At 44.3% G+C, this 11,700-nt stretch overlaps 2 protein-coding genes and 1 long non-coding RNA gene across 8 annotated transcripts in view; 1 reads left to right on the top strand and 2 right to left on the bottom strand.

Moving 5' to 3' along the window:
• The window catches only part of LOC149090703 (uncharacterized), a 128,259-nt gene extending 127,658 nt beyond the window's left edge, over nt 1–601 (bottom strand). Inside the window, exon 1 of the long non-coding RNA XR_016197352.1 lies at nt 564–601. This is a non-coding gene — a long non-coding RNA (uncharacterized LOC149090703). The remainder of the gene's footprint in view (nt 1–563) is intronic.
• A 1,089-nt stretch (nt 602–1,690) lies between these two features.
• On the top strand, nt 1,691–5,181 carry GstT3 (Glutathione S transferase T3). 3 transcript variants are annotated; one of them, XM_089264889.1, is made up of 4 exons: nt 1,691–1,837; nt 3,195–3,347; nt 3,424–3,846; nt 3,915–5,181. In XM_089264889.1, exons 1-4 carry the CDS (start codon nt 1,750–1,752, stop codon nt 4,058–4,060), a joined length of 810 nt encoding a protein of 269 aa, XP_089121015.1. In that variant the 5' UTR covers nt 1,691–1,749; the 3' UTR covers nt 4,061–5,181. The 3 variants fall into 3 exon arrangements, with proteins under 3 accessions (XP_089121015.1, XP_030245784.1, XP_030245785.1); XM_030389924.2 differs by lacking the exon at nt 1,691–1,837 and adding an exon at nt 2,950–3,092; XM_030389925.2 differs by lacking the exon at nt 1,691–1,837 and adding an exon at nt 3,038–3,059.
• Nucleotides 5,182–5,567: 386 nt separating this feature from the next.
• Nucleotides 5,568–11,700, bottom strand: part of RhoGAP19D (Rho GTPase activating protein at 19D) — a 54,130-nt gene continuing 47,997 nt past the window's right edge. For 3 of the 4 annotated variants that reach the window (XM_089264885.1, XM_089264886.1, XM_089264888.1), the window contains 8 exons: nt 11,048–11,477; nt 10,886–10,985; nt 10,719–10,817; nt 10,324–10,644; nt 9,315–10,256; nt 8,431–9,235; nt 6,807–8,359; nt 5,568–6,740 (listed from right to left, as the gene is read on the bottom strand). In XM_089264885.1, the coding sequence (XP_089121011.1) occupies nt 6,825–8,359; nt 8,431–9,235; nt 9,315–10,256; nt 10,324–10,644; nt 10,719–10,817; nt 10,886–10,985; nt 11,048–11,477 (4,232 nt within the window). In that variant the 3' untranslated portion in view covers nt 5,568–6,740; nt 6,807–6,824. The remainder of the gene's footprint in view (nt 6,741–6,806; nt 8,360–8,430; nt 9,236–9,314; nt 10,257–10,323; nt 10,645–10,718; nt 10,818–10,885; nt 10,986–11,047; nt 11,478–11,700) is intronic. The other variant, XM_089264887.1, reaches the window with a different exon arrangement.

Below are 11,700 nucleotides of genomic sequence, written 5' to 3'. Positions count from 1 at the left end.
AATATTAATATATTTTTTTTCGAATCCAACTTAAAACTGTCTCTAAAATTAACAATTATTCAATGAGTGTAGTGAATTAGAGTGCAATTAACTTAAAACAAATATCAAAATTATATAGAAAACAAGTATATAAATATATTAATGAATATATTACAAAGTAAAATAATATAATTTCATATATATATAAAACACTATATGTGTACAAATGTATATGTCTGTATGTAAAGAAAACAATTGTTATTCAATAAATATACACATATATATCTGTACACCAACCTGAACTTCCCAACAAAAGACGAGAAATAAAGAAAAAAAAAATGAACATGATTACAATCATTTGATAGTAAGTTGAAAACTTTTAAAAGCTCTATATGTATACCCGTCTCGGTATCGAAATTAGCTAACGATACCGTAAATGTGTTTGCTGAAAACCTAAATGAAATCCAAATCCAAATCAAAATCAAAATCAACTCAACTAAATATCATCCATAGTTGAGCTAGCCTAAGTTTAACTTTTTGCGGTATCGTTTCGTCGTTTTAAACATTTCGATTGACCAGCTCACCTATATACATATACATATACATATAAATATATATATATGCCTATTGCTAAGTCTGTACAATGTACTATATGTTGGATATGTATTTCGAAACTTTCTTTCCAAAATAAAAAAGTGTACATCAAATTTGAAATGTTTTTCTGAATATTTCTGTAAAACCAAACATTTTTGGATATTGTAGAATCATTTATTATGACTTCATTTCTTTTTACCATTTTTTTGTAGAGATGAATATATTTATTTTACGCCTTTTGCTCAGCTGTATCTATCTTTGAGTGTCATCTATGAGTCAGAGGGAGATAGATTGAAACAAAGCAAATAGATGTGAGGGAGATAGCAAAGCGAGGATGCATCTATAAAATCTCCAAGCTTTTCAAATTGCGAGGTAAAACTACATATACATTCTATGTACGTACATTAAAGATACTACACACCTATATATATTTATATATATCTATAGCCTTATCTATATCAATCACTTGTAATAACTTAGCTATTTAGAGCAAAAGTTGTTGTAGATACTTCACACAAAGTAGAGCAAATCAATGCAAGATAATGGAATACGTTAATAGCCTGATAAAAACGGCACGACTTGGATATACCCGGTAGTTGGATAAATATTGATCAGCTCTAAACTCAGCATTGGCTGAGCTCTTCTTACGCAGATATACTTTGGAAATTATCCTATTCCAGCGATACGAATAGATATGTATAGTATAGGCACGTTCAATGGCATTCAAGTTTAGAGGTCTATCTATTTGATACTCTTGATATTACAAATTTGCACAACTATTTTAGCTTAGCTTGGCATTTACCAAAATGAATCAAACTTTAGGTTCAACACCCTGATGTCCCATTTCCAATGGGTTCACGATATAAGGGGGTTGAGTTGTGTTCAATCAGTGTTTATATATAAATATACATATATCAGATGATCCAGTAAGTTCAACTATAATAATCTCTATATGCATATTCATTTAATCAACAGCATGCAGTCAATGATAAATGGAAATGTGCTATTTATACGGCTGTCCGTCCGCAATTGCTTGCGCCGTTATCTTGGCTATATTCTATTTGTCAGATTCAATGGATTCTCTATCTCTCTCTCTCTTTCTTTCTCCATATATAAAGAAAAAGTGTGCAACTGCAAACGATTCAAAGTGTATTCAATTCTCAGCCCGTGCATAACATGTCGTCGCACCTGGCCAGCTTAGTGGGTCTCTGCGATGGACAGGATGTGCCCAATCTGCTGAACATGATAGGCAACAGCTTCAGAAGTAAGTGTATTCATAACATCAACTATGTCTATGGAAATTACAATTGATGTTTAATTAATTCAAGTTGAAGAAAATGAGACAAGAATTCTTTTAAACTCTATCCGAACTTCAGCCTTCGTCTGAGTAAAGCGACTGGGCATTCTCAGTTCTATTTTAAGTAGTTAAAAGCTTTTTTAAACTTTTGTTATTTATGCACAATCGCTCTGATAAAATAATCTATAGTATATGGCGTAACACCATTTATCTGGTGAACTGAGGTCAAGTACAAGCTTCTAATAGGCGCACACTTAGTACCTAGTGGATTTTTAAGCTAAAGACAAGCTGCTACGGCAACATGTTTAACCTTGACTGTTAGTAAAAGTGCAGTGAAAAATATAGAGAGAAAAAAAGGAAAACAATATATATTTATATATACTAATTATTTGTCCAAGTTTCATGCATCAATGAATACCAGATATATATAATTATGAACAAATAAAAAGATCTTGGAATCACTTTGAGTACCCAGTTGGAATCGGTTTGCATCGGTTTGGCCAAACTTTGAATATTTAAATTAATTTTTATTGTTTACAAACTTTACACTTTTCTTGAAAAGTAAAAAAAATATATATATATTTTTTTTTGCAACGAATTTGGATTCATTATCTAGCATATATATATATATATATATATATATATATATATATATATATATATATATATATATATATATATATATATAAGTTATTCTTTTTCCAGTCTAAAAAAAATATTTAAAAACTAATATATTTTGTGGTTTTATTTTATATATTTATTTTTTTTTTCAATTTATTCCTATGCAAAGCTTTTTCAAATTCTTGAGTAGTAAATTGATATGCTAGAAAAAATTCCAAATTCGTTGCAACAAGCTTTGCCGCTAATATGCACCTAAATTAATCATGAAACAGAGTATACAAAATAAAAGAATAAATTTCACTATCACTAAATGAAAAGTAAGCGAATGACTATTTATCTGGCCGCACTTTGCATCGCGTAACGGTGCCACTTGAAAGCTTCGCGATAAGCACATGGCGCTCTCAGAGCTTTGGGCACACGAAAGCTTTCGCTCGTGCGCTCTCGGCAGTGGTTCAGTAACGCGATGCGATTGTCGCCAGCTGGTTGAGTCTCAAAGGCTGCTCACTCGGGGCTAATCGGTTGTGTTGTTGTTGTTGTTGTTGTTGTTGTCGGACCCGACTGATCGCAGGTAAAGTGATCTTTGAACCGGTTGAGGCCAAAGGTGGGGAGCGCTCAAAAGAAATGATTGAGTTTAGTTAGATTTAGTTTCGTTGGCTTGTTTATGCAACTCACGTCCATTGTCACTTAATATATCCACTTACAGTTGTACAGCGGCAGAGCGCGAAGCTGACGAGCCAAACGATGTCTTCGCTCAAGTTCTACTACGATCTGATGTCGCAGCCCTCGCGGGCGCTGTTCATCATATTCCGTTTGAGTGGAATGCAGTTCGAGGATTGCGTTGTGGCGCTGCGTAATGGTGGGTTTATTTGATGATAAACTTAAATATATCTCCCCATGTGATTATTACATATATGAGAAAATCTTCGTTTCAGGCGAGCATCTGACAGATGAGTTCAAGCTGAATATAAATCGTTTCCAGCGCGTGCCCTGCATTAACGATAATGGCTATAAGCTGGCGGAAAGCGTGGCCATACTGCGCTACCTCAGTGCCAAGGGCGAGATCCCGGAGATACTGTACCCCAAGTATTTCGCCAAGCAGGCTCGCGTCGATGAGTTCCTCGAGTGGCAGCATACGACGCTGCGCGTCACCTGTGCCATGTACTTTCGCACCATCTGGCTGGATCCGCTGCTGACGGGTCGTTCGCCCAAGGAGGACAAAATCGAGAAGCTGCGCATGCACATGGAGCGCAATCTGGACATCATCGAGCAGGTCTGGCTGGCCAAGAGCGAGTTCCTAACCGGATCTACGCTCACGGTGGCCGACATCTTTGCCGCCTGTGAAATCGAGCAAACGCGTAAGTTAATCTGCATTGCTTGACAAGATTAGACACTCTCATGCCACCTTTGCCCCATCCATCAATAGGCATGGCCGATTACGATGTGCGCATCAAGTTCCCCAAGATACGCGCCTGGCTGAAGCGCGTCCGGCACAGCTGCAATCCGCACTACGATGCGGCCCACGCGTTCGTCTACAAAATTTCGGGCACTGGACCACAGGCGAAACTCTGAAGCACTACCAAACCGCAGACCCTGTAATTAGCTTTTGTCAATTTTAGTTAGGATTTAAGTTAAGCTAGCAAATGTTAAGTATTGCCAAATAATACATTTTAATAAACAAAAGTTTTATATTTTTATATATTTTATCTTTTATGGAACAATCACTTTCAAATGTGAATACAAATTTTTTGATATTCACATTTTATTTGTTGGGTTCCACAAAATATTTGAAGATTTGTTAAATATTTGTAAAATACTTTCAAATAATTTTTAACATTCAAATTTATATATTAAAATATTTTAAAATCATTTTCAAATATAGTTAACGTGTTGAAAATTTGTACATATTATATATATTTCCTTTATGTATATAAATAATAATATGTGTATAATAATAATAGTTTAACATAAATTTATATATACTTGTTAAATATTTGAAAATAACTTTTCAGACATTACAAAATTTTCCAATAATTTAGCAGAAGAAAATCGTAGTGCTTCATAAAAGTATATGTATATACCGAACCAGTTCGATCCATCAATTTTGCCTGAATTTTCGGTTTAAAATAAATTTAAATGAAAAAAACAAGCACAGATTCAGATTTATGTATACGATATGAAAATATTTCAAACTAAATCGAGTCAACATCAAAAACGAGCTAATATGCTCAGCTATAATACTTGCCTTGATTGTCTGATTTATTGAGTTGAACCGACTGAAAATGATTCAAAAACCTTCAAAGTTATTCGCTTTATAAGTACTCTTATGATGTTTGTTTTATTGTGTCGTCATTGTAGCTTTTATAAGTTCACATTTATTTAAAAAAAATACAATTTTAAAAATAACTACCTAAAACTAATAAAAATATTAATAATATATAATATAATATAATAATATATATAGCAACGTTACGCGCTTGGATTTCTAACATTTTGCAACAATTTTTTCTTTCAGTTTTTGCGATAACAAAATATAGTATGTATAAATAAAATAGGATTAAAAAAAAAAAAATGTATATTTATATATATGAATTTAATAAACATGTGAAATGAAAAAAAAAAAAAAAATCAGAATAATCAAATAAAGCAAAAATTAATTTTAATATATACAAAAAAAAAAAAAAAGGGAAAAACTATACAATATGGATATAATTATACATATATATCTGCATACATAAATATATACACATGTGTGCATGTGTGCGTGTGTGTGTGTGTTTGTGTGTGTATATATAAAACTACATACAACTCTAGACTATTTACTTAATGATTATATTTGCATGTATATTTTGTGTTGCTGAATTCAACTTAAAATATAAAAAAAAAATAATAATAATATTAATAATACATATACATTTATTTGTATACATTATATTTTATATAGGTATATTAGGTATGCATGTGTGTGTGTGTGTTGATTATTATGGATACATTTATGCTCTCTTTGTCCTCTTATAACTCTCTCACATTCATTCATTGCCGACACACACTCCAATGTATATATAATAATGCCCTGCTATACTTATTGCTGAATTCATTAAATATTAGATATACATACATACACATATGAAATTTGTAATTTGTTTGCCAAGGGGGTTTACTATTTAGCTGCTCCTTGTCGTCTGTCGGTAACTGAGGGGCCTAAGCTCCACGTCGAACAGGCAGCTGCATTGGGCCCCGCTCAGCTAGATCCACGCGATGTTGGACTTGGCTAACGCTTAGCATTTTACAAAACATGGTCGACTCCTAAACTAATGACACGCGAGCACCCAACGCACACATATATATATATGCATATACATATATGTTTTGTATATATGTGCTTTTTGCCAAATTCCCAAGCGAGCACCGAGCACTGTGGGCAGCGTTCCCTAAATCATGTCACTCACAAATTTTCAAAGCAAAGCAATTAAGGCACCTAAAAGTGTTTCCATCTACGCACTAGAATCTATCCATAGGTGTATGAACAGGTACAGGTACATAACTACATATACATAACAGTCGAAATACATTGCAAATCATACAAAGCAGCTGCCTGCCCCTCTCTCTCACTCTCTCCCACTCTTTATTGCTATCTCTCTCTAAGTTATAGACAGGCGACATTGTTTAGTTATGTTTAAACATGGTATATATATATATAAATAGATATATGTATGTATGCACTGTTGTTTTTGTTTTCCTTCTATATATGGCTATCGAACATAGATTGTAAACGTCTGAATGTGTCTGGTTCGGTGTGTCTGTGTGATTATTTTCACATATACATGTTTCTCTGTATGTGTGGGTGTATGTGTGTTTGTATATGGGTTAAGCATAATCCGTACTATTGTATAGGTTTTACAAAATAGTTGCATATATATATATATATTTATGTCTCCCTCTATGCGATGCGCTGTCTCTACAATTATTACTTTCGCTTTTCCATTGTTCCCTCGGTGTGTTTGTGTGCGTTTGTGGGGCTTGTTGGGAATTTGTTTATGTTGTTTTTTTTTTCTTCGTTTCGTTTTTTAAATTTTTGTTACATTTCTTTTTAGGGCTTGCTTTGAAATACTTTTCCCGTGTGCTTTATATATTTCGTTTATAATACTAATCCTTTCCAATATACATGTATATATATGTATGTATATATATAGATATAAATCAATATATTCCCTCACACATTCGAGTTGTCCGTTTGTTTCACTTCCCTTAGCTGCAAGCGGAATAAACGAAACTATTAATGGGAGATTCTTGAGCTCCATTTCATTGGGGCACTCACCTGCTCCAGCGGATGCATTTAGAAGCGCGCTCGATTGATGTTCTTGATGCGTATGCCCACCTCCAGCACTTGGTCACCGCCAGCTCCGCCTACAACGCCTCCGCCACCCCCACCACCGCCACCACCGCTGCTGCTGTGGCTGGCCGAGCTGCTGTTGCTGCATGGACTGCCGACGCCGCCGCCGCCACCGCCGCCGCTGGCGTTGCTGTTGCCGTTGCTGCCATCGCTCAGTGGCGAGTTGTTGTTGTTGTTGTTGCTCGAACTGGCGCCAGAGACGGGCAGCACGACATTGGCCTCTGTGACGCCACTCACACTGGCGCTGGCACTCGCACTGGTCGCTGTGGCGCCCAGCCTGCGCAATACTGTGGTGGTGGTGGTCGTTGTGGTTGTCGTCTCGGCCGCAGCAGCGCCATTCGCGCCCGCTGCGGCGCTGCCCAGTTTGAGCAGCTGCTGCTTGTGATGGCGATTGTGATGATTGTAGTTGATGGCCGTCAGATCGTGCCGTGAGGCACCGCCGCAGCCAGCACCACCGCTACAGGCACCACCTGCACCGCCACCGCCAACACCGTTATTTGCCGCATAGTCGTGCGGTCCGCCCACCGTATGACGCCGCTTGATTGAGCGATTCTGTTTGTTTTGTATCTGCCGCTTCTTGGTCAGATTCATGTCAGTCTTTTCATCCTTGGTCAGCGCGCCGGCGGCATGGGCCCACGACGACGACGACGATGTGGGCGAGCAGCAGGCGGCGGCCGCCGCAGCAGCCGCCGTGCTGGAGTTGCTGCTGCTCATGTGTCGGGTCGAGTAGTTGCGGCAGTTGAAGCTGGCGCTGCGAAAGAGTCGATGATCGCGTCGCTTTTTATTGTAGCGCTCGAGAAAAAACGATGGCGAGGGCGCGGCCATCAGCAGCTTCTCCTTGGGGTCGCTGGTGGTGGAGCCCTCCGAGTCGTCCTCGGAGCCGGCGTCACCAGTGCCGCCGCGTTGCTCGTAGGCCAGCGAGCTGCTGAACCGCAAGTTCTTGCTGCCGTACGAGTTGCGTTGCATCGCGCTGCCCGCGTTGCCCGTTTGCGAGCTGGGCGTGCCAGCCAGCGGTGTGGAGGCGCTGCTTGAGCCGGTGCCGGTGCCGGCGGTGGGCGTGGCGGCGCCACTAGCCGGCGCCGTTGAGCTGCCCTGATGGATGGGCGCCGTGGCCGAGTGCTGCAGCTTGTGCGCCGCCTTCAGCAGGCTGGCCGGCAGCGGCGCCACCGTCGGCTTCAGCATCAGCTGCAGATGTTTCTCGTCCTTGGCCTCGCCCAGCGTGTTGGTGGCCGTGCACGAGCGGCTCAGCAGCAGCGAGTGCGGCGCGTCCAGGGCGCAGAAGTTGTGGAACAGCCGCTCCGGCGACTCGTCCGCATACGGAATGTTCTCGGAGTGCAAGTGCAGCGGCTGCCCGAGCGTGTGTCGTCGATTTTTCGGAAACTCCGGCGAGCCGTTCTCATCGTTCGACTCCGAGCCGCTGCGCAGATTGCGCAGCTTGCTGTCCAGCGTGTCCGTGATGGTGGTCAGCGACATCGAACCTGGCCAATGAGCGGAATTAGTTACTGAACTGCATCCCCGGGGGAACGCTTGCCGCAGCGCCTTCACTTACCCGTATCGCTTAGCCGGCTGCTGGAATCGTCGTCGGTGAGCTGTATGGAGATGTCCACGCTGCTGCGCTGCTGTTGGTCGTGCTTGCCTATGCTGCTGGCCGAGTCGACGCTGGCCAGATCCTTCTCGTCGAGGCTGGCCTTGCGCGTCTGGCCGCTGCGCGAACTGGAGCTGGAGAGGAAGCCGCCGGTGCTGCGCTTCTTGGTGCTGGCTGCCGCCGCCTTCGCTGAGCTCGACGACGACGTGAAGGCGGACGAGCCCATCGCCGAGCTGAGCAGCTTGCTGGTGGTGCTGGTCTTGCTGCTGTGCAGCGTGGAGCTGCTGCTGGTGCTGGTGGTGCTGCTCGCTGATACCTTGGCGTAGTCCAGCGACTGAAAGTGAACAGCGGGCAGGATTAGGCCAAAATCGCAAATGCTTTGCACAGCCTTGCGCTGCATTCGTCTTTGGTTGTTGGTGCGGATGGTGGTTGTGGTGGTGGTGGTGGTATTGGTATTGGTGGTGTTTGTGGTGGTGCAGTGGGTATTGTGCTGAGCTTGGCTACTGCCGCTTACCAGAACACTCTCGCCCGAGTACGTGTCCGAGCTGACGGCGCTGCGCTTGCCGTGGGTTCGCCTACGCAGCTGCGGAATGAAACGTGAGGAGCGCGTCTCGCGCTCTGTGATGCGCTCAATCTTGGACAGGTTGTGCAGCAGCATGCTCGTTTGGTCCTCCTGCGTCTGCTGCGGCTGTGCAGGACTCGGCGCGGCCGCACCGCCGCTCAGCTCCGCCAAGTCCGGCAGGCTGCCGCCCTCAAAGAAAAACTCGTACTGCAAAGGAGAGAGGAAGAGTGGAATGTCAATTGATTTCTGCTGATCTCAGCTGCAGCATCTCAGCATCTCAGCTCACCTGCGTGACAAGCAGCTCGACAATGCGACACTGATGCTTCATGTCCTTGACGGCCGTCTCCAGTGTGTCGTTCGGTGTGCGTATAATGGATGGGCCAAAGATAATGGCCAGATTCTTCGGTTCCATGCGATTCACCTCGCAGTTGTCGCTGACGCGACACAGGTGCCGTATCAGATGCTTCATTGTCTCGTACGGATGGCGCGGCAACAGCTCCACAATATCCTTGAGCAGCATTATCCGCTCCATGCCCGTCTTCTTGTCCGCCTCAATGAAGTTGATGTAGAAGCTGGCGGGCATCAGGGCATCCGGCAGGCTCCGTATGAACAGCTTCAGCAAGCTGCTGACCACATTCACATCCTCCCACCGGACGTCGGTGGCACAGCTCTCGAACTGAAAGTCCTTGGTGTTCACCAGCTCGGACAGCTCAGAGATGGCCGCCTTGTTGCCCGGTATGCGATAGATGCCCACCACGCCCAGGCCTTTGGTTTCCACAATGTTGGTGCACACCTCCACCAGATGCGGCACGTACGCATTGTTCTTGGACATGGGACAGGCGCGCAGGGGCAGCCCAATGGAGCCGCCTGTCTTGTTGGCACAGCCCGAGGGTGAGGCCAGGTCGGCATGGGATACGCCGCCGCCACTGCCGCCGCCGCCGCCTCGTCGGAAGAGCAAGTCCTTCCAGTTCTTCGACTTGGGCGAGCCCAAGTCCTTCTCTGGCACATTCTTGTGGGAGGAGGGCTTGCGCAGCTTCATCACGGGCGAGATGGCGTCATTGGTGACGGCAGCTGCCGCTATTGTCGCCGCCACAGGTCCCTCCATCAGGGCCCCGCTCGAGTGCGAGCTCAACGGCGAGCTGTCCGCAGCGCCGGCCACATCGTCCAGGTAGCTGGACGTGGCTGCTGTCTTCTGTGGCTCCGCCAGCTGTTTGCCCGCCGGCTGCTCCTAAACGAAACACAAGCGTAATTAACAATGAAAATTCCGGGAAATCTGTGCATCAACTGCGGCTTACAATATCATCATAGTTAAGACTATCCTTCCACTGCAGCAGGCCAAAGAGGCGCTTCATCTCGTTGCTGTTTTTGGTCTTGAAAAGAATTTCGGTGTAGGGGCCGCAGGAGGGGGCCGTCGATGCCGGCGTTTGCGGCTCGGCGGCGCTGCTGCTGCCCGACGACGTCAGCTTATCGTGCGCATCATCCAAATTGAGCTCGTTGCCCAACGTGGCCAAGTGGGCGCCGCTGGCGCTCGGCTTGGACTGCATGCGTATCAAGAACTTCTTTTTGTCCAGCGACTCGTCAAAGAATTTAAAATTTCTAATATCAAGCTCTATCACCTGCCGGACAATGGGAAAGGGTTTGAATTAGCAACGCACATTCATGAGGAAGACCAGGGAACAACGCGACTCACATTGTGCTCCGACTTGGAATGGCGACCAGAGTAAATGCGCAGAATGTCGCCTTTGATCTCCAGTTTCACCTGACGCCACGATCGATACTCCGACATGCGCTACAGGAAGAAAACACGATGGATTTAGTACACCCTACCCTTCCAGGACTCACTTGAGAGTTGCATACCTTGCCATTGATGCAGGACGACTTGATCTCGATCTCCGTCTCGAAGGCTTCCAGCTCGTTGGGCACGTACTTGCCGTTCAGTTCCGCATCGATGTGGATGCTGTGCAAAGCGTAAGGATTAGCTAGACGATGTGGCCCACGGGTGGCTCGCGATGGACTCACCTGCTGCGCATATCGCTGCTGATCGAGGCACGCCGATTGCCATGGTGCGCGCTCAGGCGCACATCCTCCAGGCCGTTGGGTGTCTCGATGAACTCGTGCCCGGCGCCGGTAGTGCCGATCACATCGTATGTCGGGTCTGGATGCTCCTCCACCAGGGCCTTTGTCTTGTGCGGCTCCACGACGGACGCCGCTGCGGCTGCCGCGGCTGCTGCCGCAACAACAGCTGCCGCCGTGCTACCAGCACTACCAGCACCGCCCGCTGCCCCGCTGTCCGCTGCCGGCTCCGCATGGTATTCCGTCTCGTTGTTGGTGGCACGCAGATACGAGATCCGGCGCACCGGCTTGCCCTCGTCAAAGGAGCTGGACGAGAGCGGCTTGTACCGCCGCACCACATTCGCCGACGCTGTGGCCGCGTCCACAATGGCCGCGGCTGCAATCATAAAATTGAACTTCATTAAAATCAAATTGACAAATTCAGAACCAACGAAAATTTCCTTCACTCTACTTAAGAATTTTGATAAGGATCTAAAGAAGGTTATGAAGATGTCAGAAAAAAAAAAAAATAAAATAAAAAATAAATTCAATAAAATGAATGGGAAGTGGAGCAATGTAAGCTCCAGGAGCTTAGATTGACAAATGAAAGCACTTGATGC

This window comes from Drosophila navojoa, chromosome X (genome assembly GCF_054131105.1).
Source record: "Drosophila navojoa isolate 15081-1374.11 chromosome X, UAZ_NAV_1.0, whole genome shotgun sequence".
Taxonomy (NCBI): Eukaryota; Metazoa; Arthropoda; class Insecta; order Diptera; family Drosophilidae; genus Drosophila; species Drosophila navojoa.
The sequence above is the reverse complement of the archived record's forward strand: the minus strand, read 5'-3'. Positions and strand labels throughout refer to the sequence as shown.

What these genes read in the sequence shown, in the direction of transcription:
- GstT3 (XM_089264889.1), top strand. Translation starts at nt 1,750, where the DNA reads ATGTCGTCGCACCTGGCCAGCTTAGTGGGTCTCTGCGATGGACAGGAT. An exon ending in GATAGGCAACAGCTTCAGAA is followed by an intron (nt 1,838 to 3,194) that starts GTAAGTGTATTC and finishes ATCCACTTACAG; the next exon opens with TTGTACAGCGGCAGAGCGCG. An exon ending in CTGTGAAATCGAGCAAACGC is followed by an intron (nt 3,847 to 3,914) that starts GTAAGTTAATCT and finishes ATCCATCAATAG; the next exon opens with GCATGGCCGATTACGATGTG.